Source organism: Micromys minutus (assembly GCF_963924665.1).
Source record: "Micromys minutus genome assembly, chromosome: 15".
Taxonomy (NCBI): Eukaryota; Metazoa; Chordata; class Mammalia; order Rodentia; family Muridae; genus Micromys; species Micromys minutus.
In genome coordinates this window covers 29,231,110-29,247,201 of record NC_137984.1, presented here as the reverse complement: position 1 = coordinate 29,247,201, position 16,092 = coordinate 29,231,110, and the positions used below count along the sequence as shown (strand labels likewise).

The 16,092-nt window shown below is 39.8% G+C and overlaps 1 protein-coding gene across 2 annotated transcripts in view; it reads right to left on the bottom strand.

Moving 5' to 3' along the window:
• PHC3 (polyhomeotic homolog 3) overlaps positions 1 to 16,092 on the bottom strand; it is a 75,475-nt gene that overhangs the window by 8,993 nt on the left and 50,390 nt on the right. The window contains exons 11-15 of one of the 2 annotated variants that reach the window (XM_080929456.1): positions 12,555 to 12,714; positions 5,942 to 6,056; positions 3,892 to 4,024; positions 3,569 to 3,800; positions 540 to 657 (exon numbers count right to left, since the gene is read on the bottom strand). In XM_080929456.1, coding sequence (XP_080785582.1) covers positions 638 to 657; positions 3,569 to 3,800; positions 3,892 to 4,024; positions 5,942 to 6,056; positions 12,555 to 12,714 — 660 coding nt within the window. In that variant the 3' untranslated portion in view covers positions 540 to 637. Of the gene's footprint in view, positions 1 to 539; positions 658 to 3,568; positions 3,801 to 3,891; positions 4,025 to 5,941; positions 6,057 to 12,554; positions 12,715 to 16,092 lie in introns of those variants that run through there. The other variant, XM_080929455.1, reaches the window with a different exon arrangement.

The window sequence follows — 16,092 nt, the reverse complement described above, 5'->3', positions numbered from 1 at the left end:
AGCTTATTATGTAAGAACAGCATCTAATAGCTTTAAAGACTTTTGTTATTGCTGTTTATTTAAATCAGTATTCTAGAGGAACCAGGAGTCAGATGAGGAGAGATAGAAGCGGCTAACCTGCACCCTGGAGTATGGCAGTCTTACCAGGGTAATTCTCATGCCATTGTAAATTCACCCTCTGGCTTGTGTTCAGATAACGAGGCTGATCCTGACCCAGGAGTATATCCTGAAGCACTCCAGTGCAAGGATGAGTGAAGAAATGAGAAAATGAAGAAATGTAAGGCACTATGGAGAGCATCCTGTGGCTGAGACACCCTTCAGTGGTGTGCTCACTTGTGTGGCTGACACTTTCCTCAGTGTCCCTCAATGGCTCCCTTCTTTCCTCTTCACTGCTTCTAATGCAGCAGCTTTCCAGTGTCTCTATTTTGGTAATTTCTTAGACTTTCAGCAATTTATATTTCAAAATCCTGTATAAAATTTATATGGCTTTGCCCATGTACCACACATAAGAAACCATATAGATGAAACAGGATTACTCACCATTAAAAAAGCCCCTTTTCTTTTCCCAGAGGTAGCTCTCAACAAAACTGACTAATCTTGCATCTAGTTGTGACTTCATCCTTCTTTTATGGAAGAACTAATGTTCTTCTCTCCAGTCTTATTTATAAGAACCCAGAAAAGGAAAGAAGAGAGAGAGAAAGGATAGGGCTTACTTAGACTCAGAAATCAGGAGGAGCAAGTAGTAGGAGCCACAAGAGCTACATGGGGATGGAAGGAGCTCCCCTGAGGAATACCCAGCATGCTCTCTGGTTCCTCCTGACTGAGATTCCCTTTCAGATGTAGATAGCCAGGAAATTGGCAAAATCTCTCTAAAGTGTATTGGGAAACAGCATGATTAAACAGTATATATTATTGTCATATTTTTAGATCCTAGTTTTCTTAAGCCAACCACAAAAGTAGCATTATTAGGACAGAAAGGGAGGGACAAGCAAGCCTACATCTGGAAACTCACTGTGAAAAAAAAAAGAAAGTTTTTTTTGTTTGTTTGTTTTTTGTTTTTGTTTTTTAAGTTTAAGTATTCAAGATACCCTGAGCAGGAGCTCTGTGAGGTCCTGACATCCTGACTTGCTGCCTGAAGCTGAGACTGACAGACCACACAGGGGAACACACAGGGGAAGCGGCAGGTGGCTCGGCTGGCACCACTAACCCAGACCACACCCAGACCAGGGCACACACAGCTCCTGGGAAGGCTCTGCCTTTGCTGTCCTGCCTGAATTCTCCGGAGTCCACAGCCACTCCTCCCCCTTGTAATCCAAATCAAAACATTTCATGTACAAATTGACTTCACTAAAGCTGTAGAAAAAACACCAAGTGCCACTCAAGACAACAGGGTAACCACATCCCCAAAGACAGCGCACAGCTGTAGTTAAAGGATAATTCCTCCTTGGCATTCCTACAGACAAGTCAAATCTATGGATCCACAAATCAATACAGAATCACCTTTCCAAAAGGGCAGTTCACTGAAGGGTGCTAGAGAAGATGGCCTGCAACTGTTGAAAATGTTTAGTGCACACAGGTTATGTCCTTTGCAGTCTGGCAACAGCTGAGATTCGAGTTTGCTACTTGGAAGCTTTAACACAGTCCCAAAGGGCTGTTAACAAGATACACCAAGATAACAGAGCCCTGATCACAAGGAAGCACATTCTGTCTGGAAGAAGCATGTAAGAGATCAGAAAATGGATAAACTAGTTCCTACTGAGAAACTTGCAAATAGACCACTCAGGAAGAAGAAATAACCCTGAAGGTACTCAGAAAGTTATTTATAAATGCCAGAGAGGCAGAAAGAAAAATAAACAGTTTTCTGGTGTAAGATTTACCTTGAGCTGTAGAGCATCACTCTGGAAAACGTTTAGGAAGGTAATAACAGAGTTCACAAACAGAATTATTTGGTTTGTCAAAGCAATTCAGAAATATTCCTATTTCATCAGCAATAAAGAAGTCAAGCCAATCAAGACTGTCTCTTTGTAATGATATATTATGTTCTTAAGTACAGGTGAACTCAGTAAACCAAGAATGTCCAGTTTGGGGAATGGCTGCTGAACTCCAGTGAAGGAAGAGCAAGACATAGTCCCCAAGACTGTGAGGATCCACTGAAGCAGTTCAGAGTAGACACAAGCCCTGCAGGCCAGGAAACTGCCTTAACAAACAGCACTTGAAGTGACCCTACTCAGCAGTAAGGACAACTAATTACATTACATTAGGTCTAAATCAACTCCCTTGACCAAAGAAAAAGACATCTCTTCCCCAGACAGAACCCAGGCTTACAAACACAAGGAAAAAGACGACCAAGGAGGCAAAATGCAAAGCCTGGGTGATCAGTTGGGACTCCAGTGTTAATCACAAGACCACTATGTTGGTCTGAAACTAAAGTTTGGTTTTGTTTCCTTAAATAAATCAGTTAAGGTTCACCACCCCAACCCTTGCTAAGAGACCAAGTTTAGAGTCTAAACATACTGGTCCACATATAACATACACCTTAGTTTCCTTACACAGGTGCTTATAAATGAACATGAAACATTCTTCCTTTAAACCATTCTTTCTTCCTATAAACAGGACCATACCTTGGGTTTGCTAAAAATTAGCATTTAGAAAAGCTATGATACAATAATAAATTTTCAGAGTTCAGTAAGTGAGGTAAAATTTGCAGTGGCAGTTTTTAAATTACTATTTCTAGATGTATTTCCTTCAACTGTTTGCTTCTAAAACTTTGGTTACCTTCACAGGAAGACAGTGATATCTCGTTAGCTCAATATAAAATCACTCTAAGAGACTGATGAATAACCCAAATGAGATGTATGCCTTGAGCCAACTCATAATGACACCACAACAGAATGTGGCTTTAAAAACTCTTTTTCTAGGTCCATATGACCGGTGTTTTACAAATTTAAAAACAGTGTCCTAGCATACATTTAGTGTGGCTCTCACTGCAAGCAAAGGCCCCCGTTTTCTTTGGCTGCCAACCTCTTACGAGGAATGTAGATACAAAAACAAAACAAAAACAACAAAAAACAGTTGCTTAAAGAAAACGGAAGCTGAAGCTGGTGAGAAATATGCTAAAAAGAGAACAGGAAAGTATAAGGCTACCTTCAGCATTAGAATGAAGATAGCTTTTTACAAAGAAACCAAAATTTTACCCTAGTCTATAGTATTGATTAGCTTTCAAAAAGGCACAACATGGCCTTCCTTGTCTTGATTTCACAGCAAAGTGGAGTGGGGGAACAGTCTGCTTCATACTGCTGACTCCCGAGAGTCAGGCCAGAGAAGACAGCACCCTAACACTGCCTGCTGGGTGCCACAGAAGAAGCAGGACTAGTCAGTCTTATTCATGTTAGGATATGAAAGAATACAGTCATGCTGAAGGAATGAGAAAGATCACACTTCAAAAGCAAACACCCTTTAATTTTTACATGCACTCTAGCCTTTACTGCCAAAGGTTTGAATAGACTTAACATCATTTTCCTGTGAAAGCACAAGAAAAACATCCAGGCTCGTGTGGTGAATCACATACCGGGCAGAGAATGGATGAAGGCCCAGACGTCATCCACCGTCCATATGGAAGGCTCAGTCTGTGCGACTGGGAGCAAATCACTGTTCTCAGGCATTTTCCTGATCCTCACATCGCGAAGCTCACGCTCTCTTTCCCTCTCACTTTGCCTGCGCAGACGAGTGGTCATTGCAGACGGTACAGGATCTTCATGAGAAGCCAAGTCTTCTTCTGCAGATGGATAAGTAATTGGAAGCTGGAAAATGCAGTACAAGTAAAACACAGCATTGCACTTCCCCTGCATTTCTGAAAAGGACATTGTACATTGAAGCAAGCTTTCTACAGACCTGCCTAAGGATATGTTCTCTTGCTGCCCCTTCAGGGCCACTTGGACGACGGCCCCGATGACCAAGACTTTGATTATCAGGCTTACGATTCCAACGACTAAGTGCAAATTTTTTAGAACAGCTAACATTGTACCTAAGAAATTCAAGAAAGAAAAATTAAGCAATATATGGGACAGCCCATAGTATTTAACTGTAACTCTAAAATACAACGGTGACAGTAAGGACCAGATACGTATTATCCAGGACTAGCACCTCACACAGTACATCCATCTTATTGAATGGATTTATTTATGCTTCAGGTCAAAAATGGCCTCTGTGTATCATAAAATATTCCTCAACATAATACTACACAACTAAAACAAGGAAATGATATTTTCTCCTGATTGTACAAGAATCATGAGAAATCTGCAAAATGCAGAAGAAAGTTCATCATTCCAGAAGAGATACTTGATAATAAATATTTCCAATGCTTATTTAAACTATTTCTCAAGTAATACATTTAGAGTTTTGTTTTGTCTTGTTCTTTATAGTGTATGTGAAAAGGAGTATGCAAATATAATAGCACATATGTGTGCAGACACATATACACATGTGGAGACCAGGGTTTGGTTCTCAGCATACAATGGAGGCTCACAATCGTCTGAACCCCCCTTATAGGGATCTAATGTCTTCTCTTCTGTCTTTCACATCAAGCACACACATAGTGCACAACTATTCTTTGGAGGCAAAACACTCACACACATTAATTTTATTATTGATAACAATTCTAGAACAATACAAGTAATTTTGCTCACCTATGTTTTATGAACGTATCAGAGATGGAAATAAAGAACACTATGAGAACAAATAGACTATGTGCCCTGAGAGCTACTATGAGCAACACTCCTGCTGGGTTCTTCCGGGCCTGTCTGTGGGCTCAGCAATGTTTCACTTTTAATTAGTACATCAGGTGGCCACCTTACTACTGAGGAGAGAACTAGTTTTAGGCCTGGCTAGTCCTCACATAGTTATATATATAGTTAGCTCTCCAGGACTGAGAGCCGCAGCAGCAGTGACTCACTGACCCGACACAGCCTCTCTTCCTGCTCTCTCGGCCATGCTTATGAAGTATACTACGTGCCTAATCAGCCATCATCTCTGGGAGGAGGGTAATGATAGGTAGTAGTAAGTGTCCTGACAGACTTCTAAATAGTCAAGAGATTTAGCATATCCTCAAAGACAGACCATTTCCCAAACTTCCAAGTATAACCAGCATTAGAAAATTACTGTTCTTTCATGTGTTTTATGCAAACTGAAAAGTCTAACATAATCTAATTATAGACCGGCCACTATTCATGAATAAGCATTTGAGTAATGGACTGAAACAGTGAGCTCACTTTTGAAACTTCTACTCACTAAGGTAAATTCAACTAACGGTAGTTCTGTGGTAACTACACAAAATGATATGTTCAAGCAAGAAATTCACTGGCTTCTTAAGAGAATATAAATTTCAAAATAATCAACCTAAACACACCTGGGTCTTTCCAAAGAGTGCTCCTAACTGCTGGGCTATCTCTCCAGCCCCCATATTAATCTTTACAGACTAGTATTCTATCTAGGCATGCTAGTACCTGGCTAGGATCCCAGCACTTGGGAGGCAGAAACAGGAGGATCACAGAATGCTGGAGACTAGCCTGGTTCACCATAAATCTAGGCCAGGCAGGGCTACACAGGAAGATCCCACACAGAAATGATTTTAAAATTAATACTAACTAGTAATTAATCTTTAAGCCACAAGACTGGGATTCTACAACATACTAGTCATGCTGCAGGAGAGATTCTCCACACGTCATGCATGCCTGCACCAGATGACTGCTGCATCATTACAGGGCATTAGGAAGCTGTGTTGCTATCTATAGTGACTCAGCAGAGCAGCCTACTGCACACACACGGGACCTAACCTTTCCTCTGTCCTATGACCTCACTCTTACCTATGCCCAACTATAACCTGTCTTGACTTTCTGCAGAAATTACTGGTTCTCCCTAAGCAAATCCAAGCACACCAACATACCTTTTGGCACATGACATAGTACAGAATCGTTTTGACCGTAAAAATTCATTAGGATATCCCATTTTTCCACAGAATTCACACTTAAGTAACTCACTATCCATTTCTTCCAATGTCTCTAAAAAAAGGGAAAAAGAAAAACATTTGAGTGTGTCAAAAATTTCCGTCAGCCTCTAATTCTAGCTATGTTACACAGTCAGACCAATATTTTTTCACTTTTTTTGAATCCAGAGCTACTTGGCTAGGCTCTTACTAATTCCTTGTTTCCACATAAACATTATGGGTTTTTCTATATAGTAAGTATATTTATACAAGTAAGTAAAAATTAGAGTCCAGCATGTGTAAAATGTAAAAAGTTATGCTGAATAATCACTGAGAAATGAAGGTAAAGGCCATATACCCACCACCCACTAGAAGGGACATCCAGGTAGCAAAATGCGGGGTATAAATGTGGTACTCTATGCGGTGAAGATTGACAGCAGAGGAACCCTTTAAATTCCTAATGGAAAGGGGAATGGCTTAAAAGACAAGAAACTTATGTTTATTTTTAGTTGTAAACATAAAATATTTAATTAAGGGACTTGTGGTACACTAACCAATATTATAAAGTTATGTATGACCAATTTACAAAAGTTCCTTTTAATATTAAACAAAATTAATTTTGCTTTTAAATCTCAAACAGACTCATAAAGTCCAACTACTGCTATGTTTTCCACTAAGTAAAAATCTAACCCCAACCCCAACCCTCTCCTTCACTCTTATCTGCTGCTTCAGGAGCACCACCTAAATCTGCATGACCTTTCCCAGTGAACTGAAGTGAGTGGAAAAATAGCTGGCTCTGGTAGAGCTCCAAGTACATCATCTCTACTAATGAAATCACAGGGCTGGAAGTGGTCTTGCTGGCTTCTATTTTGTATTTGGTACAGGGAATCAGACTTGGGGCTTCTCACATTCTATGCAAATGGTCTATATCTTCAGCCCAAGAGTGGGCATTTAAAGGAAGCTCTCTACCTTGGTATATATGCAAGTAAATATGTAAGCAGGTATGTATGTATGTATACTCAGCTACCTTGGTATGTTTGCAAGGATCACTGATTTAGATGCAATGTGAATACAATTGTAAAAAGTAAGTAAAATAAAAACTGTCCCTTTCACAGGGTCCCAGTCATGGAGCTACTGTCAGCAGATAGTTTCTAGGGAAGAAGAGCTATTTTTTCCCCAGGTTTGTGGCCCCAGATAGTTTGCACATGCTCAAGAGGACCCCAAACCCATGCACATACTGGTAGGTAGCACTAACTGAACTCAGGGGAGGCGGGGCACAAAGTTGGGAGAAGGAAATGATGGGGAAGCTGTCTGGCAAAAGTTGAATGGGACCACAAAGTGCATTTAATCAAAACTCGTTATATACATGTATGATATTTTCAAAGAACAAACTTAAATGTAGTTTCTAAAAAATGAAAAGATTCTGCCCTTCCAAAAACCTAGAGATGGTGTCAACAAAGTTGCTTGTCATTCCTAACTTTCAGATCTGCCCATGGACTTAGCTGGTGAACTCCCAGTAGTATCACTTACACCTGAACTGATCTGGAAAGCCTAGACCAGAGACAGAACTCACCGAACCATTACCACTGACAGAACTACCACAAGACCATTCTGCAAGTTGCTCAAAGCTTTGCTTCAGAGATTTTCCAAAATTATTAACATAACTGTAAAATACCTGATAATGTGCTCCTACTGTTGCTGTTGAGCAAGGAAAGAAATCTAACAGATGCTGTTTAAGTACAGCATACCAATGAAGCAGAGTACCAGTTTATTCTTCATAAAGGAGCATCACTTGGGAATGCCTACCCTAGCTAGGGCTGGAGGAGGCAGAAAGATGTCAAGTCAAAGACCACCTGAACAACTTCATGAAACCCTATCTCCTCAAATTAAAATACAAAAGACTAGGAATATAACTGAGTTGTTAGGTACTTGCCTAGCATGTGTAAGTCCCAGGTTCCAACCCCAAGACTGGTAATAGATAATAATTCCTATCCTAATGCTCAGGTATATTTTTAAGATTTGTCAGCAAAAACATAAAAAACCAAGTAAACTTAAGCTAAACCCAGCTAAGTTTAGCTAATAACCATAGCTTCTATCTATAGACACCTGGTGATTCTTCACTTTCCCCCAGAGACAGATCCTAGGAGTATGCTCACCCAGGCTGAAAACTACTTTCTGCCCTGGGTGTGGCTGACTTCTGACCTCTGATATATAAGTAGAAACCCAGCAAATCCAGACAACACCTTTCTCTGTCTCCCCAGTGTGAGTGTGATTGTAAAGGTGGCCATACTGGAACAGCACTGACAGAAGGCACAGAGCTAGAATGCTCACTGTCACCTAGCCTCAGACTAAAGGCTTGTGGATTGTGTCAGAGAAATCAAATCTGAGTCTCCAAACCTGTATCATAATACATGCAAGCCTCCAGTGTCTGTGTGTAAGGAGTCTCAATGGACTGGAAATTACAGGAGGGGGAAATTATCTGAAAATATGATCAATGTAATGATTTACCAGGGAAGATAATATACCATTTTGATATATCACAAGGCATGATTACAGAACCAGTTTAAATAAAACAACAGTTGTTGCTTGTGCTTGTAAATTCTTGTCAACTTGACACAAAATTGAGGGTTTGAGCTGCCTAAGCCCTTTGAAGCCTACGGCATCATAGGTTAGTCCTAGACATCAGACGTAAGCCATAACACTGTTGGAGTTTGGTTTGGTTTTGATCTGTTACTGTGTCTTGGTTCTTCCTTTTAGAACAAAAAAGTAGGTAACTCATTTTAAATTTTATAAGAGCCCATAGCTGAGACTTTGAACTTCTGAAATATTGTAAAATGTAAAGACTGCAGGACTTTATACTCAGCTGGACTGTGCTTTATACCATGATATTAACATGGGATCTTGGGGATGAACAAAAAGGAAAAGGTTACAATTTAGTAGTGTTTGTGTGAAGTTACCAAGAGTTCAATGTACTAGGTGTTTTTATGTTGTTGTTGTTTTTGTTTTGTCAACGTTACAGAAACTAGAGTCATTTAGGAAGAAGGAATTCAAATGAGGAACTGCCTCCATCAGATAGGCCAATGCGCACATAGGGCATTTTTAAATTAAAGATTGATATGGGAGGACCCAGCTCATTCTGGGCAGTGCCACTCCTGCTCCTGGGTTTTATACAAGAAAACAAGCTGAGCAAGCTACGGGGATCAAGTCAGTAAGCGGTGTCCTTTCATGGTCTCTGCTTCAGTTCCTGCCTTGGAACTTTCCTTGATAGAGGACTGATAACCTGTAAGCCACTAAACCTGCCAGGCTGGTTTTGGTCAGTGTTTTATCACAGTAACAGAAAAGCAAGCGTTGACAATCCTTTACACAGAGATTTATACATAATATGAACTTCAATACTTTGCCTACCTTAAAAATGAGTGGTTTTATACTGAAATTATATATACAAACCCAAAGCTACTAAGTAAATGACTGCAGCATTTTACTCTGTATTATTCTATGTGAGCACTGGTGTATACTATAATAAAAATGCTTAAACTATAAAATGGCCTTGGAAAGTGAAAACTATCAAGCACTCACAAATGTTAGCATTTTCTGTAATACTTGTCTGCTTTGAAATGTGCTAGCCATCTTTAGATCTTTCTGCCCTTTCTGTGGCATCCCTACCTGCTGAACTGTTCACTGCTTTGATCTCTCCTTCCTCTTCACACTTTGATTACAGATGTCAACTATATGACAAACCTCTAAATACATCTAACAGAGAGATGACCAGCAAAATTCTAAAGCCCAATTAGTTTCTGACAACCACCAAAAACCTTCTGTAAAGTTCCCTCGAGTCCATAGGTCTTCATCCCAGGTCCTGTGGCCCGGCTCCAGCTGTCTTCCACGGTTCCTCAGCACTCAGACACATCCTCTGCGCACAGTTCATGTCCTAATCAGAACTGGTTGCCCTGTTATATTAAGTCTGTTTGCCTCAGTGTTTCTTCAAAATGTAGTTCAAACCTCATCAATGTAAGAAATTCACCAGGCTGTAAATAATTTCGGCCAGTTCTGTGTTCTTACTGTCTGGACATTCACTTGCTGCTCTGTAATTCCCTAGTTCCCAAGTAAACATAAACTTTCCCAGATTTCCATGATCCGCAGCGTTCACCAGGTCGGTAGGATAGACATGTTTTAGCAAAGAACCTTCATTTACACAGGCTTTACAAATAAGAGGAAAACAGATACCTAAACATTCTTTATTGATTTTCATCTCAGATCGGTGTCCTCACATATAATCACATGTACAACTAAAAACTGGTATCTGAGAATTAAGTGAAATTTAATTTTAACAATGAAAGCCACCATAGTGACCTAGTTTGGATCCTGACTTTAATCAAATAGCTGTGAAAGAACATGCTTCAGGTAACTGGGAATATGAATATGGATCAGGCATTATGCCAAAGAATTTATTTTGCTACTTAACTTATTTTAGAAAATACCTGCTTTTAAGATGCCTCACTATCTTGGTGAAATAAAATGGCTACAATTCAGAGAGGACAGAGGAGGAGGAATGAAAAGACAGTCAGTACAGGGGAGGTGGGAGGTAGGAAAGCAAAGGATGCATGAGAAGAGTGTGGCCAAACAACTGAGCAGCCACAGCACTGTGTGAGCCTGGTGACCAGGGATCAGCAGACTGTTCTCTACAGGTATGTGTGGAATGGTTCATGGTTAATAACCTTTTACATAGAAAAGAGTCAAACTGAATTTGAAATAATAACCAAAAGTTAGTAAAAATCAAACGTCATACTATGACAGGCTTAGTTGTTCAAATATGAAGTAAAGGTGACGAATACTTTGAAAAAGTTTATAAAATACCAACCAGGGCAGGTGCCATCTTTATAGAGTCAATGCGAATGTGGGTATTTGCTTACCAACTTGCCATTTTGCTAAATTTAACAATGTATATAGAGAGATACACAATATGGTAACACAAAATATTTATAAAAGAATAAATTAAGTTTAGACATACTAAGGATAACTACTAAGAGAAAATGTTAATTAGTTCACTATTGTGTATTGTATTGTGTATTGATTAAATACATCAAACAAAGCAACAGCAACTGTAGGACCATGATCAAAATGATCAATAACAGCATCTCATGAAGGTCGTCCTACATGACACAGCTAGTTTGTCTGGTTTTGTTGGTTAACTGTTAAACCACATTCAGAGCCTCATTAAAAACAAAATAAGAAACACAGCACAATCATTTGCTGACTTTAAATAGAAAACTGAAGGCAGAGAACATCATTTTTTTATCTACCTGTGTTTGCTTTCCCTCAGCCATTTTATCACTTCGACTTATAAGGGATATTCAGTATTAGAATATAGTCAGTTGAGGAGGAGTCTTTGACAGCAAGTAGATTAACAGTACTTTTCTCTTAAAACACATGTTATCATCTATTGACTAAAGAGAACATCCTTCATGTAACTGGAATATTTAGCTGGTTACAATAAGGACATCACTATTGCAGGATATTTGATCACATTGTGAATTCTGAGATTGTGAACTGGAAAACCTGTTTCTTGTTGTGGTGTGGCTCAGCCCCAGCAAACACCCTTAATCCAAGAACTTCCTGTAAACAAGAGCTAAATAAGTCAAGATAGGTCAAGGGGTGGAGCAAGCAACCAGTTGATGGAGAATAAACATTAAAAAGCTCAGGAAAGAGAAAAGAGGGTCTTTGAGTTGAAGTGTATTTAAAACAGCATGAAGGAAGAGGAGGAGTAAGAGGAGGAGGAGGAGGAGGAGGAGGAGGAAGAGGAAAAGGAGGAGGAGGAGGAGGAGGAGGAGGAAGAGGAAAAGGAGGAGGAGGAGGAGGAAGAGGAAAAGGAGGAGGAGGAGGAGGAGGAAGAGGAAAAGGAGGAGGAGGAGGAGGAGGAGGAGGAGGAAGAGGAAGAGTTGTTGCTTCCTTCTGGGACATTGGTGGAATAAACAGGTCAGCTGATGTTTTCTCTGCCTCTCTGAACCAGTGGTCTTTTACCACAGCATCTGGCTCCTGATTCTTCATTTAGTAAATCAAACAGTTGGGATTTTGTTTTTAAAACAACATTTTGTCATTCAACGTGGAGCTTGAACCCATGACCCTGAGATTAAGAGTCTATGCTCTATACAACCCACAAATGCCTATTAAAGAAAAGCTCAAAATCTCTATTTCATATCCAATATCACAGTAGGGACAAGTCTAAAACCAAATACACAGATGTTCTATATTTTTAGCAAATACAATAAAATATTCATGTTACTTAGATCTGCTTTTTAAAAGCAAGAACTGGTTCTTCTGATTCAAAAAAAAAGGTTAAAATACTTTCTCATATATGATAGAACTTGCCCTACCTAGAAATCGAATCATCACCAATGTTGTCGGGTTTTTGTTGTTGTTTAATTATAAGCCTGGTTTGCTTGTCTATTATTCTAGTCAAAAACATACAGTAAGTATGTAAACAAATCCAAGTGAAAATCTGTGGAGACGAGAAAGGCACACTCCATTTCAGAAGTAAAAGACTAGGTTGAATAAAGAGTTTATGAGACCCACAGACCTTCAGCAATCATGTCTTCCATCTCTGTGTCGGATGAGTTATCTGCATGCTTAGCGTTATTCTGTAGCTCTGGCTGAACACACACAGAATTTACCACCTGATTATCCAAAAGTGGTCTCTTTTTCACTGGTTGTTCGATCAGCAAAGATGAACGACTCACCTTTAAATGGAAAAGAGAATGAAAAATAATACAAAAAAATTCAGAAATAAATGAGTTCAGTTTTAAAATAACTGCTTTGGGAGGAGTGGTATCAGTGATATTTACTTACTCGGTGATCAGATCTAATTATTGAAGGGACTGATTATCCCCCAAGTAAAAAGGTAGTCTGTATTTACACACTACTGGTGGCCAGTAAAATATCTGCTACAGGGTCTGTTAATAGACTTGACTGTTGCTTTAGGCATAGAGCTGTATAAAAGGCTTAGAATCTAATGACTCTTTGCATTTGTACTATTAAAAGAGAAGTGATCAGACTATCCTGCACCAAGGGAAAGCAAAGGTGCTGACTTTCAGTATATTTGGGAATTGAAGGGGAAGCAGTTGCTGTTTGAACTGACTTATTTTGCAGTTCTAGAGATTGAACCCAAGGTAGTGCACTGAGCTATACCCTCATCTGTTGCCTTAGAATGTTTTTAAGATCTCCTTTCACTACATAGGTCCTCTTGCATCAGCCCATGTCCAATGTTGGGTTTATCCTATGCAACATCGATGTGCAGCCGAATGTTTCACAATACTATTCAGTTCAGCAACTATTTCTTTTTCATAGTGCCTTGCACACACAATACAAGCTCTCTAATTCATGGCTGTATCCACAGACATTTTATAATTGGTGATGAAGATCAGAAAACAGTTGTGATTGTGTTCATACTTACATAAAGGATACATTACCTACAAGCTGAGACTTCTCCACAGTTCACATTACCCCCAGACTATTTTCCAATATGTTTTCTGTATTAATTTTTTCTAATTTTATTAGATATATTTTATTTACATTTTGAATGTTATTTCCCCTTTCCTAAATTTTCTCCATATCCCCTATCCCATCACCCCACCCCAGTTTCTATGAGGGTGCTCACCCACCCACCCACCCCCTTTCTTCTCCCATTGATGCCCAATAAGGTCAAGGTCACCCTATGCAGCTGGAGTCATGGGTCCATCCATGTGTACTCTATGGATAGTGGTTTAATCTCTGGAAGCTCTGGTTGGTTGCTATAGTTATTCTTATGGGGTTGTGAACCCCTACAACTCCTTCAATTCTTCCTCTAACTCCTCCATTAAAGACCCCATTCTTAGTTCTATGGTTGGCTGCGAGCATCTCCCTCTGTATTTGTTATGTTCTGACAGAGCCTCCCAGGAGACAGCTATATCAGGCTCCTGTAAGCATGCACTTCTTGGCATCAGCAATATTGTTTGGGTTTGGTTGCTGAATATGGGCTGGATCTCCAGGTGGGGCAATCGCTGGATGGCCTTTGCTTCAGTTTCTGCTTCAAGCTTTGTCTCTATATTTCCTCCTGGAAATATTTTTATTCCCCCTTTCAGAAGGACTGAAGCATCCACACTTTGGTCATCCTTTTGAGCTTCATGTAGTCTGTGAATTTTATCCTGGGTATTCTGAGATTTTGGGCTAATATCCACTTATCAGTGAGTGCATACCCTGGGTCTATTTTTGTGACTAGGCTACCTCATTCAGGATGATATTTTCTACATCCGCCCATTTGCCTAAGGATTTTATGAACTCATTATTTTTAATAGCTGAAGTAGTACTCCACTGTGTAAATGTACCACATTTTCCGTATCCATTCCTCTGTTGAAGGGCATCTGGGTTCTTCCAGCTCCTGGCTATTATAAATAAGGCTGCTATGAATATAGTGGAACATGTGTCCTTGTTTTATGTTGGAGCATATTTTGGGTATATGCCCAGGAGTGGTATACATGGGTCCTCATGTAGCACTATGTCCAATTTTCTGAGGAACTTCAAGACTGATTTCCAGAGTGGTTGTACCAGCTTGCAATATCACCAACAATGGAGGAGTGTTCCTCTTTCTCCACACCCTTGCCAGCTTCTGCTGTCACCTGAGTTTTTGATCTTAGCTATTCTGATTGGTGTGAGATGGAATGTCAGGGTTGTTTTGATTTACATTTCCCTGATGACTAGGGATGTTGAGCATTTCCTTAGGTGCTTCTCAGCCCTTCGATAATCCTCAGTTGAGAATCTTTATTTAGCTCTGTACCCCATTTTTTAATAGGATTATTTGATTCTCTAGAGACTATTTTCTTGAATTCTTTGTATATATTGGATACTAGTCCTCTATCAGATGTAGGTTTGGTACAGACCCATTCCCAATCTGTTGGTTGCCGTTTTCTCCTTTTGACAGTGTCCTTGGCTTTACAGATTGTAGAGAGCTGCAAGGTGCTGCGCCCCGAAGATGGTGCTGGTTTCCGCCTTCCACCTCCTTGATGGTGAGTGCTCTCAGTAGTAAACAAGACCTTATTTGGCTGTGCCTATTCAGCTTGCCTGCTTCTGTATTGAAGCAGCCTATCTGCAGGGCCCAAGTGGCTTACATGGGTTGGCGGGGCGCAAGGGAATTTAAGCCTGTGCAGGCATTCCCCTGGGGGCGGGGACAGAGGCAAAAGTAGTAGCAGAAGCTTGTTCAAGGATCCTGTATAAACTGCTTGAAGAAGATTTTCCCCGGGTCATGTCTTCCTTTTCTGGTCGAGGTTGGGCGAGACAACAGAAGCTTTGCAATTTCATGAGGTCCCATTTGTCAATTCTTGATCTTCGAGCATAAGCCTTGCTGTTCTGTTCAGGAAACTTTCCCCTGTGCCTATGTGTTCTATGCTCTTCCCCACTTTCTCTTCTATTAGTTTCAGTGTACCCTAATTTCTTTCTTAGCCTGATTATCCTTTGAATAGAGGAAGGCTGCTGATTTGTTTGTGTTAATTTTATATCCACCCACATTGCTGAAGTTGTTTATCAGCTCTAGGAGTTCTCTGGCGGAATTTTTGGGTCACTTAAGTACACTATCATATCATCTGCAATTAGTGATATTTTGAGTTCTTCCTTTCAAATTTGTATCCCTTTGACCTCATTTGTTGTCTAATTGCTCTGGCTAGGACTTCGAGTACAATATTAAATAGATAAGGAGAGAGTGGTCATCCTTGTCTGATTTTAGTGAGATTGCTTTAGGTTTCTCTCCATTTAGTTTGATGTTGGCTACTAGTTTGCTGTATATTGCTTTTACTATGAATTCCTGATCTTTCCAAGACCTTTAACATGAAGGGGTGTTGAATTTTGTCAAATGCTTTCTCAGTATCTAATGAGTTCATCATGTGGCTTTTTTCTTTGAGTTTGTTTATATAGTTGATTATGTTGATGGATTTCCATATATTGAACCATCCCTACATTCCTAGGATGAAACTTACTTGATCATGGTGAATGATTGTTTTGATGTGTTCTTGGATTCAATTTTGAGAATTTTATTAAGTATTTTTGCATCGATATTCATAAGGGAGATTAGTCTGAAGTTCTATCTCTTT